The following is a 27,189-nucleotide window of genomic DNA, read 5'->3' as shown; positions in this document are numbered from 1 at the left end:
TGTGAAGATATTTGGGCAAAAGGGAAAAATAATCAAAATTTAATTACTTTTCCCCCCCTTTATAATGAGAAACAGTTGCATTCCTTGGAGACTCAGCTGGGAATAGAACATTACTTAGTTTTATTGTTGATTATTCAATAATGAAAAAATAATAATTAAAAAAATCAATAATCAATCTCTTGCAGTAGGATAGTGACAAGCCCAGCACAGGTAAAACATATTTCTATAATCAACAACTAAAGCTTATTAAATACACTGAGGGGACAAGATAACATCAATATCATGTCAGGAAACATCCAAAGGACTTTCTTACAGTTTTCTAAACAAACAAGTGAAAACTTTTACTAAATGTTTCAAAGATGTCTCTTCAATGAGTCATGTCAGCTATGGGAATTATCACCTTTAGTAACTGGACAGAGTCTCTGCCTTGCAAGTTAAAGGATTTCATAAAATTTGACAACCTCTCCTTTTCTCTAATTTCAGGCAAAAATATTAGTTTGTTTTCTGTGGATTCCAAGTGGAAAGAAAGGCTGCCTTAGCCCTCCTCTTCTCTTGATGTCATCTTTCCTTACACAAGACCATCAGAAAAGGGTCCAAAGGTTTCCAGGGAAGATGAATTAGAGAAAAGCACTGATGCATGTCATATTTTTAATGATTATCCCTTTGGCATATTAAAATCAGCTTTCAAATCAAAGCAGGAAGAGGACAGTCAGGTCACTGTAACAAAAGCTTCATCTGGAGAGGACCTGCTTTTGCAGCTCTGGATTTACTCCCTAAAGAAAAGACATTCCTTACTGCTAAGTGTTAACCAGCTGTAGAAGGAAACTTTTCACATCATTTCCCCCCACCCTAGAAGACATCACAAGGAGGAGATTTAATGAAACACGTAGGGGCCATGGTTCAGCAAGGTGATGCTTCCCACGTTCAATGTGCAAATCAGGTTGCATGGAAACCCACAGCCCAAAACTCCCACTGGCACTACCTTGTACCAGCTGGCCCCAAAGAGATTTTGGAGTCATTTTGGCTAATTCCAATCATCTTTCTTTGGTTACAGCTGCTGCATACTCTGTCAAGAATGCTGTGGCAATGACTTCTAAACATGCACAGGACCATTTTGGTCACAAATTCTGCTGTAAAGGGGAAGGAAGAGAGGACTGTCCTAGCCTTCCTTGATACATGCCTGTTTTAATGGTCTTCTCGCCAATGAAAAGAAGGGGAAACACATCTACTCCCACACCGCTCTACCTATAGAAGCCCCAGCCTTGATAAAGCCTCTCTTAGGTGGTTAATAAAGAAATGCCTGAAGGTGAAGCTTATCTAAAATATCACAAAACATGGTGTTTGAAGGGAAAAAAAAAAAATCAATTTGAATTAAGGCACTTAGGAGTGCAGGAAATTTATGTTTGCGTATTAAGAAAATTACAGCCTCTTTCCACCAGAACTTGCCAGTATATTTTGCCATGAAGTGTAACAAAGATTCTTAATACAATTAATCAATTACCCAAATACTTCTTGCATCTTCTACTGTTCATTTCCTTGCATCATCATCTTTTTTTACCCAGTATACTCCTTTAAAAAGAGTATGGGAAACAAAAGGGGGGGGGGGGAAGCCAACAATCAGAACACCCATTTTGAATTAAATCATTCAATACCTTATGCAAAAACTGCTGGAACAAGTTTTTGCCCTTTCCCGTGGACAGATGTTCTCATTTCTCATCAAGAAAAAAATCAGAACTTGATGACAAACTCCAAGGTTTAAATGTCACTCCCTAGCACTCTGGTTCAAATAAAAATGGAAGTGGCATTAAGAGAGCAGTATGCAAGCTCTGCAGACTGGCACTTTCTTTTACTTAGAAAGCAGAGTTTACACACACATTTAGTGCCACTCATCATAAAGTACACATCTGAAAGTGTAAGGCTTTCTTGATTTTAGTGCCCAGAAAGCTATTTTCTCATTGCTAGTGAATTGTTTGCTTTCTTGGTCTATTCAGGAATTTCCCACTGCAGTAACAAGTTTCTCAGATCTTAAAAAAAAAAAATAAAATAAAATAAAAAATCAGACCTACCAGTAACTCCCACAGAAGGCAACCTCCAGAGCACTGTCTGAGCAAGGTCCAAAGAGAACAGCTCAAGAAACACATTTTTACCTTTTTATGTATGATGCAGATAGGCAGAGTCAAAACATTTATAATGCGAATGTTATTTTACCTCTTAACTGAGGTAGAGAATATCCAACCAAGAAAAGCACTGGCTGAAGTGAGGCACTGATTGTCTGGGTGCCTTTCTGGAAGGTACACTTCAGTTAAAGTCAAGTCATTAGGCTCAGCAGAAGAGGAAGCGGATGAAATCCAATCGAATGCATTACAGAGGTCAGACTAAATGAGCTAATGGTCCCTTCTGGTCTTAAAAAAATCTATTAATCTAATTTAATTCTCTGTTCTATTCCTCATACCAGAGTCAATTTGAACTCCTTTATATGAAAAAAAACACATTACTGCAGCCTTACACAACACTGTGTTCTGACCATGCAGTTTTAGGCTACCCAAAAGCTTCATTTACTCCCCACTGAGCTCGGGAGGAGGCTTTATTTACCCATGAAGAGAGCTTACATTTACAAGCAAGGCACCAGCCACAGGCACCTCTCCCGACAGAATGCTGGATGAATGTTCACCTTAAACTGTACAAATCAACCAGAAACTTGCCAGAGCACTCTCCACCTTGGCTGGGTTTTTCGGGTGCTGGCATTCTTCACTCAGCCTCTTACTTGCCATGGAGAAGAGCACAATGCTTTCATCAATAAAATCTGTTCCAGTCATTCCAAGGATATTTCTCATGAATGACTTGTAACACACTCAATATTGTACTAAGAAAATCCTTGGCAGTTACTGTCCAGTGAGAAAAGCAAGCACTTAGGAGGAGAAGGCCAGAAATATTCCCTGCTGTTAATCCCTCCAATGTATGCAATATGCTCCCATCGAGCAAATATATTTGGTTATCTCTCCTTCTAAAAAAAAAAAAAGAAAAAAAAAGGAAAAATGTCCCTCTTTTTTTATTCTTCTCATGCAGCCTTCCCTCAGTACTTCCCTCCTTCTCAGTGTTCGCATTAACATCACCAGTCATTTGCTTAATTTGGCAGTACAAGAGTGCAAAGCATCACATGAATCCAGGCTGATCAAACTTAGTGAGCCACAGCATCCTCCATGGATGCCTTGGATAGAGGGAATGATTTAACACAGAGGGGCAACTGAAGGCTAGTACATGGGGGCTCACAAAAGCTTTTCTTCACATGGTAGGTTGTAAAGATCTTAGGAGTGGGGTAGGGACTTCATCTCTCATGGCATGTCTATACTTGATGTTGCCTTTACTTCTCTCTGCCTGCAGCATAGACAGCCCTTCCCCTTTCTCTGTCCCAAACATCAGCTGATGAAAAAGAACTGCAGAGCTGTCTAATGTCTCATCTCTCCAGTGGTTGTGTTAATTTATTCCAGCTATTTGAGGGAAGCATGAATGGCACCCCAGTAAGCCAGCTTAAACTGGTATAAAGGCAGCTGATTTTCCCATCTTCTGTCATGACCAGTGTATAACTTCTATATTTTTCAGCTCTGATGTTTCTTTGCTTTTTTTCCCCCCCTCCCTTTTGAGTCTCAAGCAGGTGGTACTTTGTGAAAACAGACCTGAGGAGCCACGTAACATGAAACAGCCGGTTTGCCTCTTCAGTGCCAGTCTTTTCAAACTGAATCCTGTATTTCAGTGAAACTTGCCTTAAGTCCCGTTTCCTCTCAGCACATTTTAATCAAGCAAAAATCCTGTTTACAGTGAAGAAATCCCGTTACAGCGAACAATCATGACATTGTTTTCTTGGACACATCTTGTTCACCTAAGCCCTTATTGTCTGCTTTGCCCTCCAATCATGAGTACACCCTTAAAAAAACCAACCTTTTCAACATAAAAATGTAAGGCAGACATTGCAACTCAAATTCATATGGATATTCACCATCTGTTCCAGGTTACAATTTATATTTCTTTTATATCTCTTTGGATGCTTCAGACACAAATGAGGAGGTCAAAAAGACTCTCACTGGCAAAATGCAATTCCTTCCAGGGCAAACAGCAATCCACTGCAGACTCACTCCTGAAGCCTCTGGCCCAAACTCCCACCAGCTTCAGAGGATTTATCTGAATAAAAGCTGAGCTGAAACTCTTCTAGGATTTTGTCCCAAAAACTTTTGCATTATATCAACCTTTACTTTTTGTACACCTGGTGGACTCACCTGAAAGAAATGGACACTTCTATTCTTGATTTTTTCACAACTCAACTCTCTTGATTTAGCATAGTTACTAATAGCAAAATGCACTTTGAGACTGAGTGCTTCCAAGTGCTTACCGCCTCTTTCTTTCCAGAATCTGTGTTCCCCCTTCAGAGGCATTTCACAGCCCTCCATGGCTGGTCCCATTTCTCCCTGAACATGGAGCTCTTCAAACTAGCTACCAAGATTCTTTTTGCCCCTTCAACCTAAATTCCCTTCCTATCAGTAACCGTTCCAATCCAACCCTACTGTGGGAGTTCAGCTGGATTTCTGAGGATAATGCTGACCCTTCCACTCCTCATACATGCCTTGGGTACTTTTTAGCAACACTGATAGACATCTGGAAAGTTGACTTCTGAAGGATGGGGACCTGCTAAGGACATCACCACAACTGCCTGAAGTCAAGGGAAGGCTCCGTAAAGCCTCCCCCTAAAGGTTCCGTAATTTTGTCACTTATTCTTACAGAGCTTCTTACTCCTCTTTAACCCTAGTATGAAGGCAGAAAGAAGGGCATCCAAGGCCTCCCCTGCTTGCTTTGACTCTAAAGCAGAATATGGCAGGGCATCCACATCTGCTTTCTCAGTTAAAAAAGAAAAAAAAGAAAGAAAACCTGGCATAGCAGCACCGCAGAGTGCTGGCGGCGTCGAAGAAGTTAATTAGCAACATTGAACTAGACTTTAGGAGACGAATCTTAATAAGTGTTGCTAAAAATATTACACTAGTCATTTCCAGAACAAACACAATCAGTGGCAGACAAGGGAGGAGAGCAATCCAGACCTGTGAGCTACCGTGGTGGAGGTATTTCAGTGGGGAACAGGAATAAAGGCTGCTCATTTCAAAAACGCAGTAGCAAGAAAAACAAATCCAGGATAACCACGTCCCAGGCTGGGCTAGTGACTCTGCAGCCAGGCCACAGCAGAACCACAATGGGCAGAAGGTGTCTGCACCACACAGGGCCTTGAGGTGCACAAATATAACCTAAACTGAGAGGGTAATACCTTGAGAAAAAGCCTGGCAGATTATAATCTTGTTTTGGGCTGGGAGGAAAGGAGCTGACAGAGGCAACAGCTCAAAAATGGAACATCCAGGAGTCTCTTGTTGGGCTAAACCCCCAACCCTGTACAGACCCCCATCACTGTACACAAGCCAGCTAAATCCACCAGCCAAGGGATAAATGATGCACTAATCACTAAAACCTTTTTTAAAAACGCAGCACTCAAAGGCTGTCTCTAGTACACAGTGCAGTCCCTTTCTCCTGCAAAAAGCAGCCTTGGACATTTCCTACATGTCACCTCTTGCTCCCTGCTGCTGGCAAACATCTCTAACCCAAAGTGCTGGCACATTCACAGCTGGGTTTGGTGCAAAGGACTTGCACTGGACTGATAAGCCATGGCTGATGTAGGCACGACTCAGTGGTCTCGAACTCAACGAAACAACAATTACTCACTACTCAGGCTGATTCCTCATGTTGAAGAGCTCGCTGCAGAGGAGGAAAAGCCACTATCCTTCACTGGCAGTTAATGCTTTTTTCCCTATGCATCACCCCCCTAATCTGCATCCCATGCTTGCTGCCAGAAAACAGCTGTCTCAGCTTTTCAGACACGTTCTTGGCAAGGGCCTTTCCCCCTCACCGTGTTTGACAGGATTATGAAGTGCCGAAGCCTCAGGCCTCCTTTTGTTTTGAAGCTTGAAAGTGAAGTTTAGCTTAATCATTTTGTCTCTTCCTGCCCTTCCCCTACTTCAACCATCCTGGCTGCCCACCAGCCCAGTCCCCAAGCACTCCCACGGGAACAGGGCCCCAGCCCATGGATACAGGCAATGGTAACAATGGACCTCCTAAGAGGGATACAGCAGTATCCCAGTCCACCTCATGGATGGGTTAGATCTGCTGTACCATTTTCTCAGGCTCGCTCAAAGAAGTGCCTCAGAGCAGGAGCAGTGAACTGAGGAAGGCTGATCCAACTCTGGTAAAGTTATCTGCTGTTCCATGGTAGTTTTATTTAGGAAAAGGGAGCAACCACATATTTATTGGTACTGGAGAGACACTGAAGTTCCTCCCGCTGTGCTAACCAAACAGTATTAATATTTATGACATGCTCTGCAAAGGGAGAATTTTGAAGCTGAGGAATCTTGCACTTTTTAAGGGGTTTTTTGTGAGACTATAGACAAAAAAGCTCAAACTCCAGCTTTCCAGGCGGAAAGCAGAAAGCCCTAATTTCAGAAAAGTCTCCAGTGGTATGATGCTTTTTTATCATTTTTTACTCAAACACTGCTTTACAAAGAGGGCAAATTTAAAACAAGATAAAAATTAAGAGACAGACCAGGCCTCAAAATGAGGTACGAACGCAACACTGCCCTCCCATCCCTCTGAGCTTAGGGTACTGTCTGCCCAACAAATGCAGGCTGAAAGGCCTGCTTTGTTGTAAAAGATGTTCTGCTTTTTTCAGCTCTAAACTTAGACATCCCTTTTTGTCTAAGATAGCAAAAAAGGAACTGAAATATTTATTGAATAAATGGAACATGAATATGTGGGCAAACATTGGTGGATAAAAGCCAGGGCTCCAGTCACATTACACTTTTAGCAGAAGCTTATCTCTCTGAAAACCTCCAGCAACACTGTGCAACCAGCAGCTGTCACTGTAAGCAATGAGGAGGAACAGGAGTGAGAGAGTCAGGGATGCTCCTAAATGGGAGGAAAGCAAAAACACAGGAGAAGCAGCAGTTAAAACACTCAGCAGCCCCCTAAAAATGGCCTTTGTCCACCAGGAGAAGCTGCTCATCAGAAAGGCTCAGCAGCCTTTTAAAATGCAGCCCGGATTCAGCTGCGGAGATAGCAAACGTGGCTTATCACAAGGGGCTCCTGAAGCGATAGCAGCTCATATCCTGTGCACAAGTGGGATTTAGCAGCGTGCACACGTAGCCCTTTTGCCGCGTTCCCGCGCAAGAAAGCCGGCGTCGAAGGCGAGCAGCGCAGGAAGCAGCTCCCAGCTTCACATGAGCACACGACAGCTTTGAAACATTCAAGTTCCTCTGCCCACTACCCACATTACTCAGCTGTCAAAGGAAAGGCCTCAGATTTACGATGTGAAAATTACATTTTAACGAGGTGTCATATGTGTTTAAAGTCCTTATTCATCACCATACTGCCACATCTTTTACCCAGGACACAAATGCACTTAATTAGCATATTATAAGGACAGAGGGTTCACCTTATCTGCATTGTGAAACTGCTTCAGGAAGAAAAAACACAAAACAACCCAAACATTCTGACTGAACAAAATCCTTCCAATCACACGTCAAGAGGACATCCCACAGTACTTGGCAAAAAGTGGAAGATAAAAGTTTGACATGAACCCTCTGAGATTCTTAAAGTATCACAGATATCAATGCAATCTCTGCATCACATTAAATTACAAGAATGGCAGTCCACAGTGTTAATATGAAATGTGTGGAAGCCACTTAAGCACGTTTAGGCTGTATTAGAAGTCCTACATATATCATATCATATCATATCATATCATATCATATCATATATCATATCATATCTCTTCCTTTATGTACTGGGCATATTTATTTATTAACTTCATACATCCATGAAACAGCCCATATGGTAATGCTTGGGTCTGCTGGACATAATTTAAAACACCTTCTTGAAAATAGGAGGTCTGTGTTTCCCATGTCACTGGGAATGGCTGCCAGGACATCCAAGGCCAAAATATGCACAAAGGGATCCTTAACTCGGTTCAAGTTCTTCCTTGGACTTCTCTACTATGGGACAGACTCCAGTCCCTGCCTAAGGCACCCAAATGCTCTGTCAGCACATCCCAAGCCCTGGCAAGAGCTGCCAGCACTGGGGCACTTCACACATTTAAAAGACACAACTTCTGGTGTCTGTGATGCCCAGGAACCCCTGGCTGGTGTCCAGCCAGGAGCTGTGCCTGCTCAAGGGAGGGGCTGAGGCACAGGGAGATGTGTGTTTGTATGCAGCACAGCACCAGGAAGCGGGATGGGAGCACTTCACCTTTTTGGAGAGGAAGGTTTGTTGATATTTTCTTTTGAGTTTACTTGCGTAGAACGTATCATAAGTGAGTGATGATTAAAACAGGTAGCTCTGGTGAGTATCAACTGATTAGGCTGCAGAAATTTTTCATCCTGTCACTACAGCTTTCTGTTTCCCTCTCTGCATATGTCTAGTAGGACACAAAACAAACCTGAACACTCTTCTGGGTTTAACTTCTTGAGGAATGAGAAGAGATGCAGAGCTATCCTTACTAACACTTCAAATTAGAAAACTCAGTAGAAGCTACAACAAAATAACCCAAAAACTCAGGAGCATTTATGAAGAAGCATCCTTCAAAAAGCTCATTTTAAGGCCAAACAGCTCAAAGAAAATACACTTCAAAGGCTTTTGGTATCTTCAAGTTCGGTTCTTGAGGGCAGACATTAATGATAGGTTTCTTGGGACTCGCAGGCACTGAGCAGTGTTTGCTTTCAAAACCACTTTTGGGATAAACGACAAACAACCCCAGACAAGAGGGGAAAAAAAAAAAAAAAGAGTGGGGTAAAACCTTAAAATGAAGGTTCTCTCATTTCTGAGAAAAATGAACAGTTGGGTTTAATTCCATCAAGAGCCTTGAATTGCTTCTAGAGCAGTTAAACTCAGCTTTTAGCACTTCAAACATTTTGTTTTCCCTGGTAACTTTAGGAAGTGCAGAAGCTGAGCATAGAAACTCCACCATTTGACACTCACTCACTCACTCCGAGTAAAATCCCATTTTTTTAAACAGTAGGTGAGAGACGCTCTGCAACAGTGAAGATCTCAAATATGTTCCAAACCTACATGCAAAGATCTTTAATTAAAAATCACAGAAAACAGACTTGCTTAGACATTGTGAACTGCAAGACGATGTGATCCGTGCCTTTCCTATCTATTCAGCAACTCCTGCCTACTCCCATTTTCTCTGAACAGTTTGGGAAAAGACTAAAAATGCTTGATTCTAAGTGAACTGGAATCCCCAGAACCTGTATTATATTTTAGATATCCCTGAAATGTATGATACAAGTGACTTCAAATACGTTACTGGCTATTTAAGTAGTTAAATATTTCACTTTTCTTGTTATGATCAATTTTTGGTTTTAAGAGCTCTTCTAAAACCTCACCCGTAATTGTTTTTTAACAACCCATATGTTCAACCCATCAATTTTACAATCCTTCTTTTATTTTCTAATTAAGCTGATATTGTTTACAAATTCTGCTACTCAAATGGGAAATGCCTGCATTGAACATGGCTCTAATACAGAGAAACACTGGTGATTTTTGAAGAGATGAGAAACACATATGTGCAATCCACTCTGTAAAAAAATAAATATCTAAAAAACCAAATAAAAATATCCTGAGTCTTCGCTGCTTTCCCAGGGTTGTATCAGCTCCTGTTCCTGCTCTTGGGTGGAGGAGCTGGGTTTAAGCCAATCAGATATTTAGGGTTACATGTAAAGCAATGCAGCATGAAATTTGGTGCTAACCAGAAAATGGGTTGCACTGAACTTGGAGGAGAAAGCAGCATGCAGACCTGGTCTCCTGGCTCCTCGCTGCAAAAAAGCCTGATGTCAAACAATTATTTGCTCACCTGTTCAGCCCAAAATCAGTGCTTCTGTTTCACTGATTCAAAAATAATTGTTCCCACTAATCAGGCTATGTGGGTAATGGAGCAGTAAACTCCCTTAGTGAAGTTTTTTTCCCTTCTCTTTGAAATGTCTTGGCCCATTCAAGTTTTCTCATCAAAAAATTCAGTTGCTGTCAGAGCAGACCTCTCAAAAGTCCTCTAAACTTATGAAATAGTGAGGAAATGGGATCCTTATGCATTTTTGCCAGAAAGGAAATCCCAACAATTCTCAAGAGAAGAGAACCACATGTAAAATTCAGCCTTTTGCCCATATTACAAAGCTTTGTACAAAATTTGCACACAGGGAATGTCAGAGAAGGCTCATCAGATTCCCTGACACCAGATTAACTCTCTCATGCCCAACATTCAAAGCTAAGAACTGCTTCAGTTTTCTGTCTGAGGCACTGGGGGATTCTAAATTCTCATCTAAACCAGAGTGAAATTAAAGAGGCTTCAAACCAGAGTGACATAGAAACAAACCAAATTCTTGCACCTCACAGACTTTCAGCCCCCTGCAAGGTTTTCACCCACTCTCCCATCTCACAATCATATACTGTGAAAAAAGGGAGAACAATTTCCTTTTTTAATAGGATTTTTCCCCTTTTTAAGGTTTTTCACTAATTAAAGCTTTTTTTTTTTTTTTTTTAATTAAAGATGCTATTACTGACAACAGTCACCATATGAAAAAGCGCCAGCAAAGAGTCCTTTATAATACCTGGAAATAATTCACTAAAAAGTAGAGAAACTCTATGAAATCGAGGGGATGCAACTGATTTTCTCTCCCTGGGTACAGCCAATAGCTCACAAATTGCTCTGCTTCACTCCACCACACAGAAAGTACATGCTCATCATTAAGTTGGAAGAATGAGAAGTATTACTTCATTTTCTGCTCATCTGAGATCTTGCAGAGGTCAACATCATTGAAAATGTCTCTACTCCTTAACAGTCACTCAGTTCTTGTTCATCTGCTTCTTCAAAATTTTCTTCTCTCCTTCCTTGCATTTTTGGAAAAAAATCACAATTTCACTACCAGTCTACTACTTTTATTCCAACCCTCCCCAGATTTTCATACCCACAATTTCTTTCAGCATCTCTTGATCCATTTTCATTTTATATGGGTAACAGGCTGCACACAGGAAAAGAAAATCTCAGCAACAGAAACCTTTTCACTTCTCTTCTCAATCTAAAGCCCTGAATCCACTCACCCACTTTCAAGTTTCTTACTTACGAAAAGAAATCTTTAGGAAACAGCCATGTTATGAGTTGAATACTTTACTGTCCAAATTATATTAATTCTGCCTTTTCCCTTACTTTTTCAGCCTTTCCCACTACACAGTCCACCACAAGAACTACCTGATACTATGACTACTTCAGTGCAGTAACTAACAACCATTTAAAACGACTGAGAAAATGCTGTTTGGAAATTCTTGCAACATCATACAAGCTTGACCACAGTGTAGGCTAAGTCTTGTTACTAATAAAGTGGCAACTTTATAATCACAAAATGATGATGGAGCTGATAAATATGGGAAATATAGGAAATATACTTAAGTAACTACCAGCACAATTTCTAACAGGAAAAAAGGTGGAAAAGCTGGGAAACCTCTGGAGGCCAGATTATCATCTGAGATAAAGTACAGTAAGTCATGAAATGCTATAAAAAAGAATGAGAAACTTTACAGAAAATAAACCAAGAATTTAGAGGGTTTTGTTGATCCCCCTCCTGACTCTAGACACACACTTGTGGGTGGATGCTCACATATTCAATTAGTCTCAGCTTCTCTAAAAAGACAAAACTCCCCCAGCTTAATGAAACAAAGTAATTTAAACTGGCAGGCAGTTTTCCTCCAGCTGTTTGCAACAACATCTTCCACGCTTTGTTTTGTCAACATTCCTGCAGAAGGGAAAATGATCTGATGAGGTATGAAAGAAAATTCAATTCTGGAGAAAGAACTGCTACCCCTGTGAATAAGAGCACAGGCATTTGGAAACTGTTTCAGGCTCCTTATGTGTAGCTACTCCTTTGTCAACTTAATTTCAACAAAGACAAAAAAAAATATTTCTGTATATATTAATGTCTTAATAACCATCATAGGTTGGTTGTGGGGCTTAATTTGCAGAAACTCAGGCAGATCAGTAAGACAGGAGTGTACTTGACTTTAAGACAAAAAATAAATACACAAGAAAAAAAATAGAAATATTTTTGGTTTGGTATTAAACCCCTTACCTGCTCTGCTGTCCAGTGGGCCAAAATCCAAGGAGTATTTTACAACATGATAATTGTTCCATACATACAGGAGGTTGTCCCGGGGATTATAATCCACAGCAGCAATGTACTGGTAGGAGTTTGGAAAGGGCACATCCACCATGCTATCCTTGCTTTGGTCAGTGTTATATATGTAGTCTATTTTATTCCCTGTGGCTTCATTGTCGTCATCCTCGTACACAGACTTCACCACGTATAAAATCCCACAGATCATGAAGGCATTAGAAGCTGACCTCTTGTCATAGGCAGTATCCCATGTCCCTTCGATCCTTAGCGTGTAAGGGTTCAACTGGCTAATGACTATTTTGCCATTGTTTTGTTCTGTTGCATAGATTACCCAGAGCCCGTTCTCATCCACGGCCAGGTCTATGTCGGACTTGCCTCCCCAGCGGTAGGGAGAGGTGTCGTGGTAGTTGGCGTTAGCTATGATTGCCTCCCCGCTCTTTATCCTTGTCCTCAGGTCAAACTTGACAATGTTCCTGGTCCGCTCCTTGTTGAAGAACAAAGCCCCGTCGTACACCACGAACCCCGTGCCGTCCACCCGGTGCGGGAGTTTGTAGGTCGTGGTCGGCCTGCCGGCGATGAAGTCGTCCTTGGAGGAGTACTCGGTCAGTGTGTCTGTCCGGTACGGCGTCCAGGGCATGTAGTAGATCTTGTCAGAGGCCTGCAGAGGGTCCTTGCACCAGGCGCCCGACTGGTGATCAGACTCGAATAAGTGTTCGCTCTGGTAAACTCCTTTCAGCAGTCCAGGGCAAAGAAAAACTGTCGTAGGGGAAAAGAATTTAAAAGAAAAACAAAGTTAATGACAGTTCAGGGGTGGCTGGCCCAAGCATCTCAACAGCTTCTAGTCCTGGAGCAGAGGACACTTGAGATGAGAGGAAACCCAAGAGCAATGCCTTGTAGCTGGAGACTATCCTTCCTGCCCACCATACCCCTACAACAAGATCTGCTCCACCAAACTGTTTTTTTCCCCCCCACTGCTGATCCTGTCAACTGTGACTCATTGTCTTACTGCTTTTCAAATCTATTTTTACAGGTATACTTACTTGGACCACTCGCTTTTGTAAACTCTGAAATGAATATGTGCCCCCAAAGGATTTCTGGGTTTGTATTTCCAAATTATATTCTGCAGTGAATCTGTACCTACTAGGTGAAGGGCTAAACTCCGAGGGAATTGATCCACATATTTATTTTGAACAGCCCACAGAAGAGTGGCCTAGAAATGGAAATAAGAGAAAGAAATTCCCATCCTTACAGCCCAAGTGATATTAAATATTTAAAGGATACCAATAGCAAAGCACAGGCGAATCCCTCAGCAACTCAGAAGAGCGTTTAAAGCAAAGGGAGTGGGGGGGGGGAACACCCATCTGGAGTATAACTAGAAATGAGACTTTCCAAGCTGCTACAGGACACATGAAACATGCAGTCCACACAATTAAAAACAAATGACATATGGATGCTGAAAGGAAAAGACAAGGAAGAAAGGAAGAAAGGAAAGAAGGAAGGAAAAGAATAAAGTTTGCTGGAGAGGAACCCAATGTCTAGATTTTAATCAGTTAAAAAATGTCCTGTTAAATATAGTAGTAATTCAAACTTAAAAACATATACCTTCTATTGTTACATGAGAGGAGCACAGAGGAGCAGTTTGACTAAACTGGGATGCTTTGCTGCTCAGACTTCGGGGGGGGCTGACAGCGGCCAGGGCACGCCCGACACCTGGCAGGAGGCCCAGCCGCTGCCCGGCTGACCTCGGCCCCACGGGACCACCAGCACCAAGGGGCCGGCTGGCCAGATGGATGGGGAGGCAAGAGGAGGGATGCTGCGGAGCAAACGTGGCTCGCTCAGCCCTCACCATCCCCGCCAGCACCCTCCTGGCCTGGAGGCGCTGCACACACTCCTTGGGGAGAATACTGGTTGGTTATTTGGAGCGCTGATCTCCGCGATCCGCGAGAGGTACAGTAACCGTGACGATGGGATGGATGGGCGGCAGGGAGGCATGAAGAAGTATCCCACCACGTGCTTCTGGCAGCACGGGGCTGGCAAGATGGGATCCCACTTTCACACTTCCTGCTCGGAGCATAATTGATTATTTTTTTGTAAATGCAGAAATTGGTAATGTCTGGAGAGCAAGACAGGAGGAAAATCAGATTTAATAACCAGTATAAAATTATATAGATCCATTGGAGTCTAAGTAACCACGCAGAGTTGCTGAAAAAGGGGTGCCATTTCCATGAGGCTTTTATGCCATAATTAGATACACTTATGCACATACATATGTATGCACACCTTCCAAATTCTTTGGGGCAGGAAAATGAGTTATCTAAGCCTTTGAATAGAAATTTAATGGAAAAAAAAAGGTGGCACTGGTAAAAACTTTTCAGCAAATATGAGTTATCTGGTGAAGTTGAGCAGCAGAGATACTAAATAAACTTTAACAAAAAGGTAGTGAGAATTAATGACAAAGTATTTCAACTAAAACGTTAAACTGTTAAATAACTTAGCCTATACATAAGTAATATATATATATATAATTTGAAAGGTATTTAATTACCTTTTTGTTCCACTTCTATTGTAGAGAGAGAGGTAAAGAGAGAAAGGAGAAAAGAGAATAGATTAATGGTACTGTATTGGCCAGGTACTTTTCTTTACCTCTTTCATAAGAAAAGGAAGCTTTATTAATTTACTTTGGTATGTGAACATTTATATATATAAATATATATATAAACCTTTCCTCTGATATATACACTGGATAATATGCAGACAAGCTGAACAAAATACAGATAAATTTTAACTTTAGAAAAATCTGGCAGAAGGAAAAAAAAGCCCAACACTTGGGATGTAATGAGCCCCCTGGACTCTACCTTGTCAGCAGGAACCTTGGACTAGTTTCACAGAGCAAAATGAAACACCCATAAAGTGAAATATGACTGATACAGCTTTATGTATAGAATAAAAATTCCAGGGAGAAACCTTATAGAATATACGTCTTCACATATTTTGCCAAAATCCTGTAAAACAGAGATCCCTACCTAAAACAGGAGAATATTCACTTATTATATGAAAAGAAAACTTAGAGGAGTCAAATGAAGCCCGTCCGTGGATGTTCGTAGAGTCCTGTCCTCTGTCTTGGAGAAATACACTTTAGTAAGAGTTGGAAAAAAGCACTGGAAACATTGTAGCACTTATAAATAAGATCCCAAAGATTCACAGTGTTAACGAGACAAAATATGTAACTATTTAAAAAGCCCAACCCCAGAACTTGCTGGATATTTTAATGTGAAGTATTCACCGTGCATCATAATGCTGCTGAAGAGGCTGCGTCCCTTTGGACAAAACTCCTTTCAGGTGGAATTAATAAATGAAGTGCACTTATTAATTGCTAAATGCTCAGTACTAGTGTCTATACCTAACAACCTCCTGCAAGAAGGTTTGGGAGTCCTCATCCAAAAGCCTCCTGCAGTTGTGACACAGGCCCTGACTTCTTCCAGCATGGTGGGGACCCAAACAGCGAACTGCTGGTTCTATGGGGCCTCTTCCCTGAAGGTGCAGGAGAAGACAGGCCCCACGAATACCAGAGGGAGAAGTGAGAACTTGCCAGCAAACCAGGATGGCTTTGACAGCTGAGAGATCTCTGTTTGGAGAAGTGAGACAGGAACGCAAAGGTGTGCATGCATGCTTTGGTTCTGCTGCCCAGAGTTCACTCCAGCCCCTTCCAGACCGAGACACTTGCCAAGTGACTGTCCTCTGGTGCTGGCACTGCAAACCTCTTTGCATTCTAAAGTCTTGTTCATTTGGATGGGGAATAGCAGGCCCAGTGCAAGAACAATTTCAGGGTAGGGCTGCAAATGCTCTGGCTAGACATGTGGATCTACACTTCCCTGTCCAGAGAGGCATACAGCTGGAGCCAACTGCAGCTCCCATAACAAGTGTTTCCTAATTTCAACAAGCTTTTTTACCTGGGCTTTGATTCAGGCTCCTTTCAACCTCGTAACAGGTTAAGGTTAAAGGCAAATGTTTTCAACATGTGGCTGTCAGGGCTCTAGGGACCAGAGACAATGCATTTGAGTGCAATCTGATTTTTCAAGGGAAGGAGCCAGCAAGATTAAAAGGCTCCGACTTAGCAACTGGAGAAACCCACACAGCAATTGTTCTCCCCTTCCCGGGCTGTGGCTGGTCACAGTTAAGTAAGGTATTCAGAAAAGCATTAAATGTCCCTGGCAAAGCAAGAAGGCAACATGACAGATCCCCAAATGTATGGCTTCACGCTGATTCTCCTGGCTGATGGTATACAGTACCTCTGGCAGCATAGAAGGTGGTAATTTACATTTCCAAATGTGCAAAAGCTTTTGTAATGCACTCAAACAACAGCATGATGTTGTAAAGCAGGGAGAGAGAAGCTTCTAGAGGAGATAATGTATTTGTAACCAGCTGATCTGAGTGACCTGAAGCGTTGATTACCCTTATCCTGAATAGCTCATATGTGTTATTAACACTCAGTGCCATATCCAGCTCTCTTACAATTCCAAACACGGATGTGTTTTGGAGACCTTCTGAATGGTGTTTCCATTGTATGTCTCCCCAAATACATATTTTCCCTCTGCTGATTTAAGACTTAATGCTTTTGAATTTCAATAATTACTCAGCTTATATTGGGGCGACATACTCTTTATTCTTCTCCATGAGAAGCTTTCAAAATTTAGCTCACTGAACAATATTAAAAGAAAAGGGTCTAATTGGAGTCTGATTACTCCTTCAGTTACACAACATACCACTGCAAACTGTTTTCATAAAGTACTGGTAGAATTAGTTTCATTTTGCCCAGTTACAGACATTTTTGTATCTCAGTAACATCTGTGCCAATCAACAGAATTTAAGTACTGCTTATAGCACAGGGTCCACCTTACTTTCCTACGCAGACCTGCAGAAAAAAACAAGCATACACAGCTTTTACTCTTATAGTGAGGTCTTCCATTCCTGATGTGGCTGTACTGGAGGAGAACAAGGGTATTTCACCTTGATTCCCTACGGTGCTTGCCAGTGCCACTGACTTCAGCAGTGCCAGAGGCCAAAAGGAAATCAAGAACCACTTGCTATGTCTGAGGGGAGTTACAAACAAGACTTTCCACACACACTGATTTTCTCACGATTCTTCAGATGGAAGGAAAACTGAGGACAACGTGCAATCATGAGCCACTACAGCCTATCCCCAAGCAGACTCCTGCCACCCGTTTGGAGAAATCGCACAAAAGCATTAATTAAATGTTCTTAGTACTGCTGTGTCGAGGCTCTGAAAACACACTCTGGGCACAATTAACACTTGAACAACATTAACTGCTCATTTTCTTACAGCCACATTGAATTGCATTCAACTATTTAAGGCACAAGCGCACAGTGGCAGAGCCATATAGAGAGCTGTCTCCCTGGCACTGCTTCAAACCCACACAACAGCAGCATAAAACTCCTGGAAAAAAATTATGTGAGAAGGGGAACGTTAAAAGACAATTGCAAAAGTAGTGCAAAAATTTGTGCCCTGTACTTTGCTAGCTGCTTGTTTCAGTTGGCTTTTTTCAGGGCAGATGTTTAGTAGTGGAATAAGTGACATCCACTCCCTGTTCCTGTGCTTCACAGATCTGATTGTTTTAATATACTCAGACTAATGTTAAACACATAGTTAATGACAAAACAGAAGGACAAAAAACCCCAGGTTTTTGAGGTTGACCTTAGTAGCACAAGCTGCAGCTTCTCAGCCATGCTGAATGTTCTTCATGCCAGAAATGGCTGCTGCATCTTGCACCCACAACCAGCTTGACCACACGCGTAGGCAGGTGAAGCTGAAAAGCAATTTATGTGCTTCTCCCTAACACACAGTCCCACCTGTGGGTCCTAGGTAGAACAGGGACATGTTTGAGCAGCAGCAAATCTAGCAAGGCACCCCAAAGCATGCCAATGGGCCTGCTCACAGATGAAGGTGCTCCTCTTTTTGAAGGCATGGTTGAGTCCTGGAGACACAGTGTTCTTCTGCTGAAGTTAACAAGAGACACGTTCAAAATTCAGGGCAGCAGCAGATCTGAAATAAATATATCTAAACCCAGGGAATGAAAATCACAGAATCACAGAATGGTTTCAGCTGGAAGGGACCTTTAAGATCATCCAGTTCCAACCACCCACCAATGGGCAGGGACATGGTCCACTACGCCAGGTTGCTCAAAGCCTCATTAAAACATGAAAATACTTCTTTTAGCAAAAAATTAATTTGCATTTCAAACCCACTCAACCCCCCATATATGGTTCACCAGAAAAAAGCTAAGAGCACTAGCTCGGCATTTACATGACATGTTCTGGCAACCTGAAGTTCAACATGCTGCAGAAGTACCCATCTCTGCTTCGTTTTTTTTCTCCCCACACATAATTAAAGTGACAAAAGAGACCACACAGCCAAGTTCAGCACCCACTCTGAGCAGCACAGACACAAAACAAAGTACATGGCACCACTTCTCTCATCCACCCACTCCTTCTAGGAAAGCCTGGGGTCCCACTGTAGTGCACGTGGGCAGTCACCAGACCCCAAATGCCTTGATAATGGGAACACAGCCACATCCACTGCAGCAAGCTGTAGGCAGAAGAAAGTCAGATGATATTTTACCTCTAGGCAAAGGAAAACCAACAGCAATATAATGGTCTTTGGGTTCACTTTCTTCATTGCAACTGTCCTCTCTACAGAGGACACAGTGACCAGCCTTCATCCCTAACCTCCACATTAAGCTGTCCCCAAGTCACAACTGAACTCCAGTCCTGTTAGCCCCAGTGGAAGACTCATTTCCAGAGCTTTTTATGTAAAAGTTTGAACTTTCAACAGGGGAAAACCTAGAGTCTTGACTCAGGAGCAAGCACAAAGAATGGAAGAATTAGCTTTTCTAAGACTACTTTGCAAACACATAGTATTGCTATCTTTCCATTTTTTGCCACCAAGACTTCCTTTACTTTTTCTTTTTTTTCTCGTCATGATGGGTTTTCTAGAACGCATTTAAATGGAGAACAAACCCCATTAACATTACCGGAATCTGCAGTCCAAGAGCAACCTGCCACTTGAATGTAAAGCACACAGACTTTCATTCTACAGCCAGAGGAATGGAGAAATTATTCTTATCAAGTATATCACCACGAATTATCTTTCTTGTGGCTGACAATTTCTCTTATGAAAGAACATTCAACCTCGAGCCTCTCTGATGGAGTTCTCCACCAGACAAAAATTATTCTACAAACTAAGCTTTAAAGGTTGTTCAGGTTTAAACTACTACAGTGGTGGGAGTAACTCAGTTTGTAACATTATTTTAAGGTTTCAGTAAAGAGAATACTTCCTTCTTCTTGGCTGTATGTAACTATGTGTGCTCATCAGACTCCCTCCTATAAAGCTGGGAAAAAAAATTGTCTGGATTTATTGCACAGGAGACATGCTTGCCTTTCACAGCAAATGAAGAGTTAATCCTTTATTTAATAAAAGGGAGGAATAATCTCACTTGCTTGACTTCCATATTACATTTTTCATATAATATCCAAGCACCAGTAAACAGAGGTGCTCTACAAGTACTTTGCGCTACAATGGCTTCATGTAACACATTCCTGAAATTATCACCTCCTAATTAATTCTGCTGTGAAGTACAGAGATTGGAAATGTCAATAATCTATGCTTTCATGAACCACAACCTAAATTAGATCCTTAAATATGGTATCTGTAGATCTGGAGAAATCAAAGCTGTCATTTCTCATAAGTGGATGTTTTTTTCCTCCTTAGATTTCCATTCATCTGATAAATTTGTGAAACCTTTCAAACCATTAATTTGGGCTTCCTTAAAATGTCAGTGCTTTCAGTCTGCTTTTTAATACATAATAACTAAATTTAATAGATGTTCGCTGAAATAAAACTAAGGATTATTAATGTTAAAACACCTGTCAGTGTAACTTAAAATCATCAGGACCCAGGAAACCACTAATATACATTAAGTCTTGTCCACTAGAGGTTTCTGTGAGATGAAAAAAGTTATGGCTTCCTACAAAATTGCCTTGTGTATTATACATCAAACTTCGGGCTATTTCGGGAGAAAGCCATCATTTTGTTAAGACATTCATATAATGGATGACAGGCATCAGAGGCCCAAGCTCTCACATGGACTCTCCCACAAAACCCAAGTAAAAACAAATGCTTTTCCATGGCACTGTCCCCTCGAGGCGAATTTTCTAGGAGCATAAAAGTTATTACCTCATTTCCTAATTTTAGGTACCAAAGCACACAAAAAAAATTATGCCTTTAAATATTTTGTAAAGGGAAAACCAAAAATCTCTCCTGCAGAAAGCAAATGACACTCGGGGATTCTGAGTTTTGGGATTAAACAGATCCATGCTGTGTGCCTGGCCCCTGCAAGAGCAGCAAACAGCGAGCTGGTTCTCAACAATTTTGCAAACACTTGGATTTCCCGAAATTCTGTGAATAATTTCTATTCTTTCTTTGCCTCCCTCCTCTCATTATTATTCCAGGTGGCAGTCACAGTGACTGGCTTCTCTGAAGAAGCAGACACTTAATCAGCTTCAGCAGATACTGAATGTGATTGTGCTGCACTTCTAAATGTATTATTCCGAGAGATAAATATTTTTTTCTCAAGTAAAGATAATTCACTTAAGATATAATGAGTCCTGAAATATACTGCACTGGAAAGAAAAGAAGCAGCAGGAATTGTTATATTCAAAGCTCATCTTCAGAAGGAATATCTGATTTTTTAATGTGTATAAATCTCTTTTGTAGATGAGATTTTATGTTTAGAGCACCATTTCAAAGACAAAGCGACCTGAAAAACTAATTCATCCCATAATTTGGGAAACAAAAAAGTTGTTTATGCTAGCCAAAGTGTTTGTCAGACCACTGGCCACCACTCACCACCCTCACAAGCAGAAAAGTTGCTCTCAACTTGTTGTGCACCAGAATTTTGCTTTTAAATTCACCAATTAAAAAAGAAGCAGCAAGATGAGTAAGCATGAGGTGGGGAAATAAAAAAAGGACTGTACAAGTACTGTGCAAAATTCAATTAAGGCTACAGGTCATTCAGCCAAACTTTCCCTGGCAGTTGGCCTCGTATTGTTTCCAGCACAACAGCAGATGAGTGAGCTGCCATTAAATTACAGAAGAATCAGCCACCTGGACATCATTCTCCCATAACAAAACAAAACAAAAAAGAGATATCACAGCTCCAAAAAGGGAGGTAAGCACTGCAGGGCTGACCCTCTGCAGCACTTGTTCTTGTTCTGTGGCTGGCTCCTGCTGCCAATGAAGGGCCTGATGCTGAGCACCCATCAGCCTTTTGCAACACAGCCCTGCAGCTAAGGACAAACGAGATGTGGAGATCCAGTCTCCCCAACAGAGACATGAATTAAAGCTGTAAGCTCCTTTATAAAATGGGAGAGAGGCATTACTGTGCATCACTTACAGCTCCAAGCCTAAACAAGGGGGAAAAAAAAAAAAAAAAAGAGATAGCTGAGCTTTTTCCAAGAACATTTATTTAATAGTGCCCCTCTTAAAAGGGTCTGGGGGAAAACTGAGTGCCAAGATGCTGCTCCCCTCTGTCAAGAAAGGCTTCTGTGCACACAGAGGTGGACCAAGACATGCTAGCAGCAGGGTTTGATCCTCCAGGGCTGCTCAGTGTGGTTTTTGAGGGCAGGAACATACACCTAATTCCCAGTGCTGCCAGCTCAGCCCAGAAGTGCTCAGAGACAGAGTACGGAGAGACAAACTGACAAAATGGTTAAAGACCCACAACAAAAAACCTGTCTGGGAAATAAATAACCTTGTCTGGTAATATCTAACCCCAGAGAGCTCTTGTAAGCAAGTTTGAGTCTAGGTCTTACTCCCTTTGCTCACTCAGCCATTGTAACTGGGTCAGGTAAACAGACCAGGATAACCGCCCCACTTGTTCCTCCTTTTGGGATTTCAAATGTCCAGGAAGATCACATGGCATCTAGGTAAATGCAGCTAACTAGGAATAATTATTATTTGCATGTTTGTTTTAATATATTTCTTGCCTCCTTACCTGACTTTAAAATGAAAGAAATCCTTAAGTTTCTTAAAGATTTGTCCTCATCCAGGCAAGAGATAAATCTGGGATGCCAAAAGCCTGACAGAGCCATCGAAGCAAACATTAGATGTCTTGCCTTAAGCAATAGGTGGGAAAGGAAAAATATCTTAGGTGGGGGAGCACTGAATTAAAGCTCCGTGTCTTTCAGTCCGATCTCTCTCCAAAGAGGAATAAACTGTTTGTCATCCTGCCAGCTATGAGACTAGCTATAAAATAATAGATTCCACAGGCCCAAATGAGGCTAATCATGATTGCCAAGGCATGTCTGAGCTGTGAGAAGTGAGTGAAATCTGATGCTCTTCAGAGAAAACATTTATTGAAAAGCTCTTTGCTCTGCAATAAGCCTTGGCAGTTCTCTCATGTCTTGGAGTATCTACCATATTTCTCATTTGATTGCAAGGCCTATTGCTGACAGCAGCTGCTATGGCTGAGTTTCCTTTAATAACGCTTTTGTAGGTAAAACACCGCTTCTTTTCAGCTATTGAGAGAAGGGTCAGGAAGGATTTTGTATCAATTGCCTCCGTCAATAGTACTTATTCTTAAGTGTCTCCAATTGGATGCTGTAGTAAAATGCCCATCAAAATCAGAAAAAGATTTCCACAAAGACAAACAAAGGGACACGTTTGTTTTCCCCTCTCCGAATTGGTGAAACACCTACAAAAGTAACTGGAGAAGTGGGATTTTACTGCAACCACTTCGGAGAGCAAGTGAAGAGCAGGGGAAGGCGATGTTAAGACTTCAGACTGGTCCTTTGGAACAGATTTTACAATCTGGTGTAAATTTTAACAACATCTGCTATTTAAAAAGAGAAGATGAAAAAAAGAAGCAAGGCATGCCTTCTAGCATTTTTAGGCTTAAGTAATTAACGCAAGTGTGCTGTATGTGTGTGTGTGCACATATGTGCACATATGCAGAGGAGTGACTTCCAACATTTTAAGATTTAAATAATTAATCCAAGCGTGTGTCACACGCACATACGCTCACATGTGCAATGCAAAGATGCTGGCGCAGCTTGCACTTGGGAGGCACATTCCTAAAACACTCTAAAAGAAGTGATTCTGACACATCCCATCTCCAGACTGCTAAAGCAAGTATTGCAGAAAACTGCTTGGGAGCCTTCATTTCATCTTCTCTTTTGCTTCAGCCCTCAGTACTCAGAGTCAACAAAACCTCAGCTGAGGGGCAGATGTTTCAAGGAGATCATGCGCTGCTGAATTGTGAAAGGCTCCCATGCCTTTGCCCCAGCTCACACTCCAGATGTGCTGGGGGATGGGAGGGATTGTGTGCACGCCTTTGCCGTGCAAGACGGACTGGCACAGCCTCTCCCTTGAGAGGTACGGAGCAGAAGGACACGCGGAACGCAGGGTGTCCCCCCTCAACGCCCCGCTGCGCAAACCCCTCTGTGCTGCGCGCGAGCATCCTCCTCCTCACCTGCTTCCCTCACCTGCTTCCCTCACCTCCCTGCCACACTAAGCACCAGCAATCCCTGCCTACCCAACAGCACAGAAAACCCTCAGGTATTGGGGCAGCTGACCGAGGAGCCGAAGGGATGCCAGGAGTCCCTGCAGCGCTCGGGGACAGCTGCGACAAGCCAGCCTGCCACCAGCCGGGGCTGCTGCACCCGCGGGCCTGGGCCAGGCTGGCCCTGGGGCTACTAACCCAAGGAACCAGGCAGGTAAACCCATTAAGGGACTAGCTTGCAGCTAATGCGTGCTCTGAGCCCAAGTGCGAACAGAGAGCCCTTTACAGGTTTTGGCATTTGGCTCCCCACTGTTTGAATATGGGACTAAGAAGGATGACATTGTATTTTATGCTTATTCTTAATGAGTAAGTACTGGTATAAAGCAGGAACGTAGGTGGAATGAACTGTCACTTTAAAGGAATACATCTGAGACCTTTAACTTGCACAGGTATATTCAGTGAAGTAGAAGTATTATTCTGCATGGGAGAACCACAAATTACAGCAATAAAATATATGCAGTGAATATGTAGAAATTTCTTACTATTTGCAATGAACTGAATATTAGGTACAGCTAAGACCTATCATTTCACAAAAAAAGAGACTACTTTATTTCTAATTTAAAGCATAAGAATTTATGAAGGTTGAGGGAAGTTTTTTCTGTGCTTTTGCAACAGCTTAACTTCTAATATATTATATATTCAAAAATTAGGATCTTTGAGGCTCTTGCACATTATTTACTGTGCACTTTATTGGAGTGGTCAATGTGTGGTGCCCTCTCTATTTCATAGCCAATGCAGCTATTTCCCCATGGCATCAACAGATATAAAAAAAGGAAAAAGATCTTGCTAAATGGAAAAAAAAAAAAAAAAGTGACAGTGAAACATTCATTTTGGTATGAGATAATTCAATAAATCTGTCTGCTTTGCTAAGGCTTAGTTTTTATGTAAAACAACACTTACTTATCTTGCTAGATTCAAAATGGAAAAAGAATTAAGGGTGAGGTTCAGTTTTCAGTCCAGCTTTCAGTAATCTGAAAATAGGAAATAGTGTTAAAAGGGACCCTTAAGAGATCTAGGGGACAGAGCCAGATGCCAAGGCTATGCCTGCTTCACATGAAAATGCCCCTTCTCACTTGAAATCTCTTGGATAATTTAGATGACACAAAACCTCAAAAATCAAATTATCACACTGCCAGAAGCTCCCAGAGGGCAGCAATGGGGCCATGCTGATATGGTGACACAGAGGACTTGGCCCTTTCCTTTCACTGCATCCTGTTCTCTTCTGCATTACTTTGGGGGTGAGAGGGAAGGGTTTTTGAGAAGAGTTGGACCAAATACACATGCAATAAGAAAGGCTGGTGAAAAGAGGCTAAAATTTTAAGTGAAACAGCTTAAGGAGCATCACCATTAAGACCAGAATGGAAACACAACCTAGAGAGCATCCATTGACACCCATCTCACCCATCAGCCACCACAGTTCATTGCTAACCTGATCTGCTTTTTCCATGTTCACCTCCCAGAGGGAGGATACCAGCATGGTAACAACCCATGCTTCTGGCAGTGACAGCACACTATAAATTCAGATCACACTCAGGCACAACCCAACAAAGGTTTAATCATCTGTTTGGCCTCAGCAGGCTTGTGAAAGCCTGGGATGTTTTGCATCCCCCTCACCACCTGAGGGCAAGCCTTTGGTGAGGAGCTCTGGGTACCCCACCTCACTGCCAGGAGCTTGTGGGGGATCTCTCACAAATGCATACTTCTATTAAAATTTAAACAACTTTCAGTGCATTACTATGCTCTCTTTGAGCTAGTGCACAAAATAGAAGAAATAAGAAGAAAATCCCCATGATGTCTCTGCCTGGGTTGACTGAGGTGGAAGACCTCATATCTTTAGCTCCACAGATGTTAGTCTAAATTAGGAGAAGACCAACCCATTTTTAAAAAGGGCTCTGATTTAAAGAAGCAGGTACTCGAACAGCAGTTTCACAAAAATGGAGGCCCAAGATATGGATTCAACACCAATGTTTGTGATAACAACAGATTGTGCATGTGACCCGAGACACAGAGACAGGATGGAAGCGTATACATATTACTTTGTCTGAGAGACTGCCCTTCTCTGAAAGCTAAAGGAGGGGGTGCTGGGGGCTCTTGGCAGCTGGTGCTGTCTCTCCTGGTGCCACACTCAGAGAAAGGAGAAGAGATGGATGGGACAGCTCTGGTGCTGTGTGTGTTTTCAAGTCATGGGGAACCTTCCAAGCAAGGCTACGACATTAGTCTTGTCAACAGACAAGAAATGCAACTGGAAGCAGCCAGCTTTGCTGGCCCCCAGATCTTCTAGTGGACCTGTCAGTTTGAAAAATACATCCTTGACTGATGGACTCCCTGTTCAATGCAAAGAGTAGGTATCACACAGCTCCTCCCTCCAAAACACACTCAAGCAAGTAATATTTCCATTTTACAGGTAAGGAAGCCAACATAAATGCCAACACCTTGAAACTCTGACAGAGCAAGGAGCAGTGGCCTGGGACAGCTGGCCAGGAGTTTAATTCACTGTCCATTAGCTTACAGCAATTCTTAGTTCACAAACTCTCTGGGAATATTATCACTCCAGTTTTCAGGACAACAAAAGGGGAAAAAACCAGGGATTTTCGCCATTTGCTCCAAGTCATGCAACAAAGCCAGAGGAAAACTGGACCAGGTGCTCATGGCACAATTTGTAGTGAATTAAGTGAAATGAAACTGTGTTTGACGTATGCACAGATGTGTGTGAACACAAGGACAGGAGAAGTATGTTCAATGAAAAACTAAGATGACAAGTCTGGTACATCAGAGCTCTTCAGAGCTCTTCAGAGCATGTCCCACAATAAACCTCCATTTGCTGAACATGTCTCATTTCTTCCTGAAACACAAGTGGAGCCAGAAGAAAACATCCACAGTATGAACAGCAAGAGAACATAAAAATCTTTCTATTCTCTCTGTGTTTTGTGGGGAAGGGAGGGGTGGTGGTAAGAAAACTAAGTGTAAGTTAAGGAAAAAAAAAAACAAAAACACCATAAACCACTACCTAAATAGGTGTTTTAAAATTATCCATGATTTCCATCCAAAGCCACATGCCCCTTTGGATCAGAATTGTAATCTTGTCTCAGAAAACCTATCTCATTGCTTACAATTCTGGTCATCTCTGACTGCATCACAACCAAATATAGAGAGGAAATAACAGCCAAAAGGAACAGGCCTTGTTTTCCTAAAGAAAGGCATGAAACAATCACTTCATTACTTACATTCACAGGAAAAACCCTGCTAATTTAAAAACTCTATACATATTCTCAACTTGTCATCCTGATTCCCTTAAGCAAAGACCTCGAGAA

At 41.9% G+C, this 27,189-nt stretch overlaps 1 protein-coding gene across 23 annotated transcripts in view; it reads right to left on the bottom strand.

The window, feature by feature from the left end:
* ADGRL3 (adhesion G protein-coupled receptor L3) overlaps positions 1–27,189 on the bottom strand; it is a 492,473-nt gene that overhangs the window by 157,528 nt on the left and 307,756 nt on the right. For all 23 annotated transcript variants that reach the window (XM_069012991.1, XM_069012990.1, XM_069012994.1 and 20 more), the window contains one exon: positions 12,198–12,998. In XM_069012991.1, coding sequence (XP_068869092.1) covers positions 12,198–12,998 — 801 coding nt within the window. The remainder of the gene's footprint in view (positions 1–12,197; positions 12,999–27,189) is intronic.

This window comes from Aphelocoma coerulescens, chromosome 4, assembly GCF_041296385.1.
Source record: "Aphelocoma coerulescens isolate FSJ_1873_10779 chromosome 4, UR_Acoe_1.0, whole genome shotgun sequence".
In the NCBI taxonomy this organism is placed as follows: Eukaryota; Metazoa; Chordata; class Aves; order Passeriformes; family Corvidae; genus Aphelocoma; species Aphelocoma coerulescens.
This window is presented reverse-complemented; position numbering and strand designations above follow the sequence as displayed.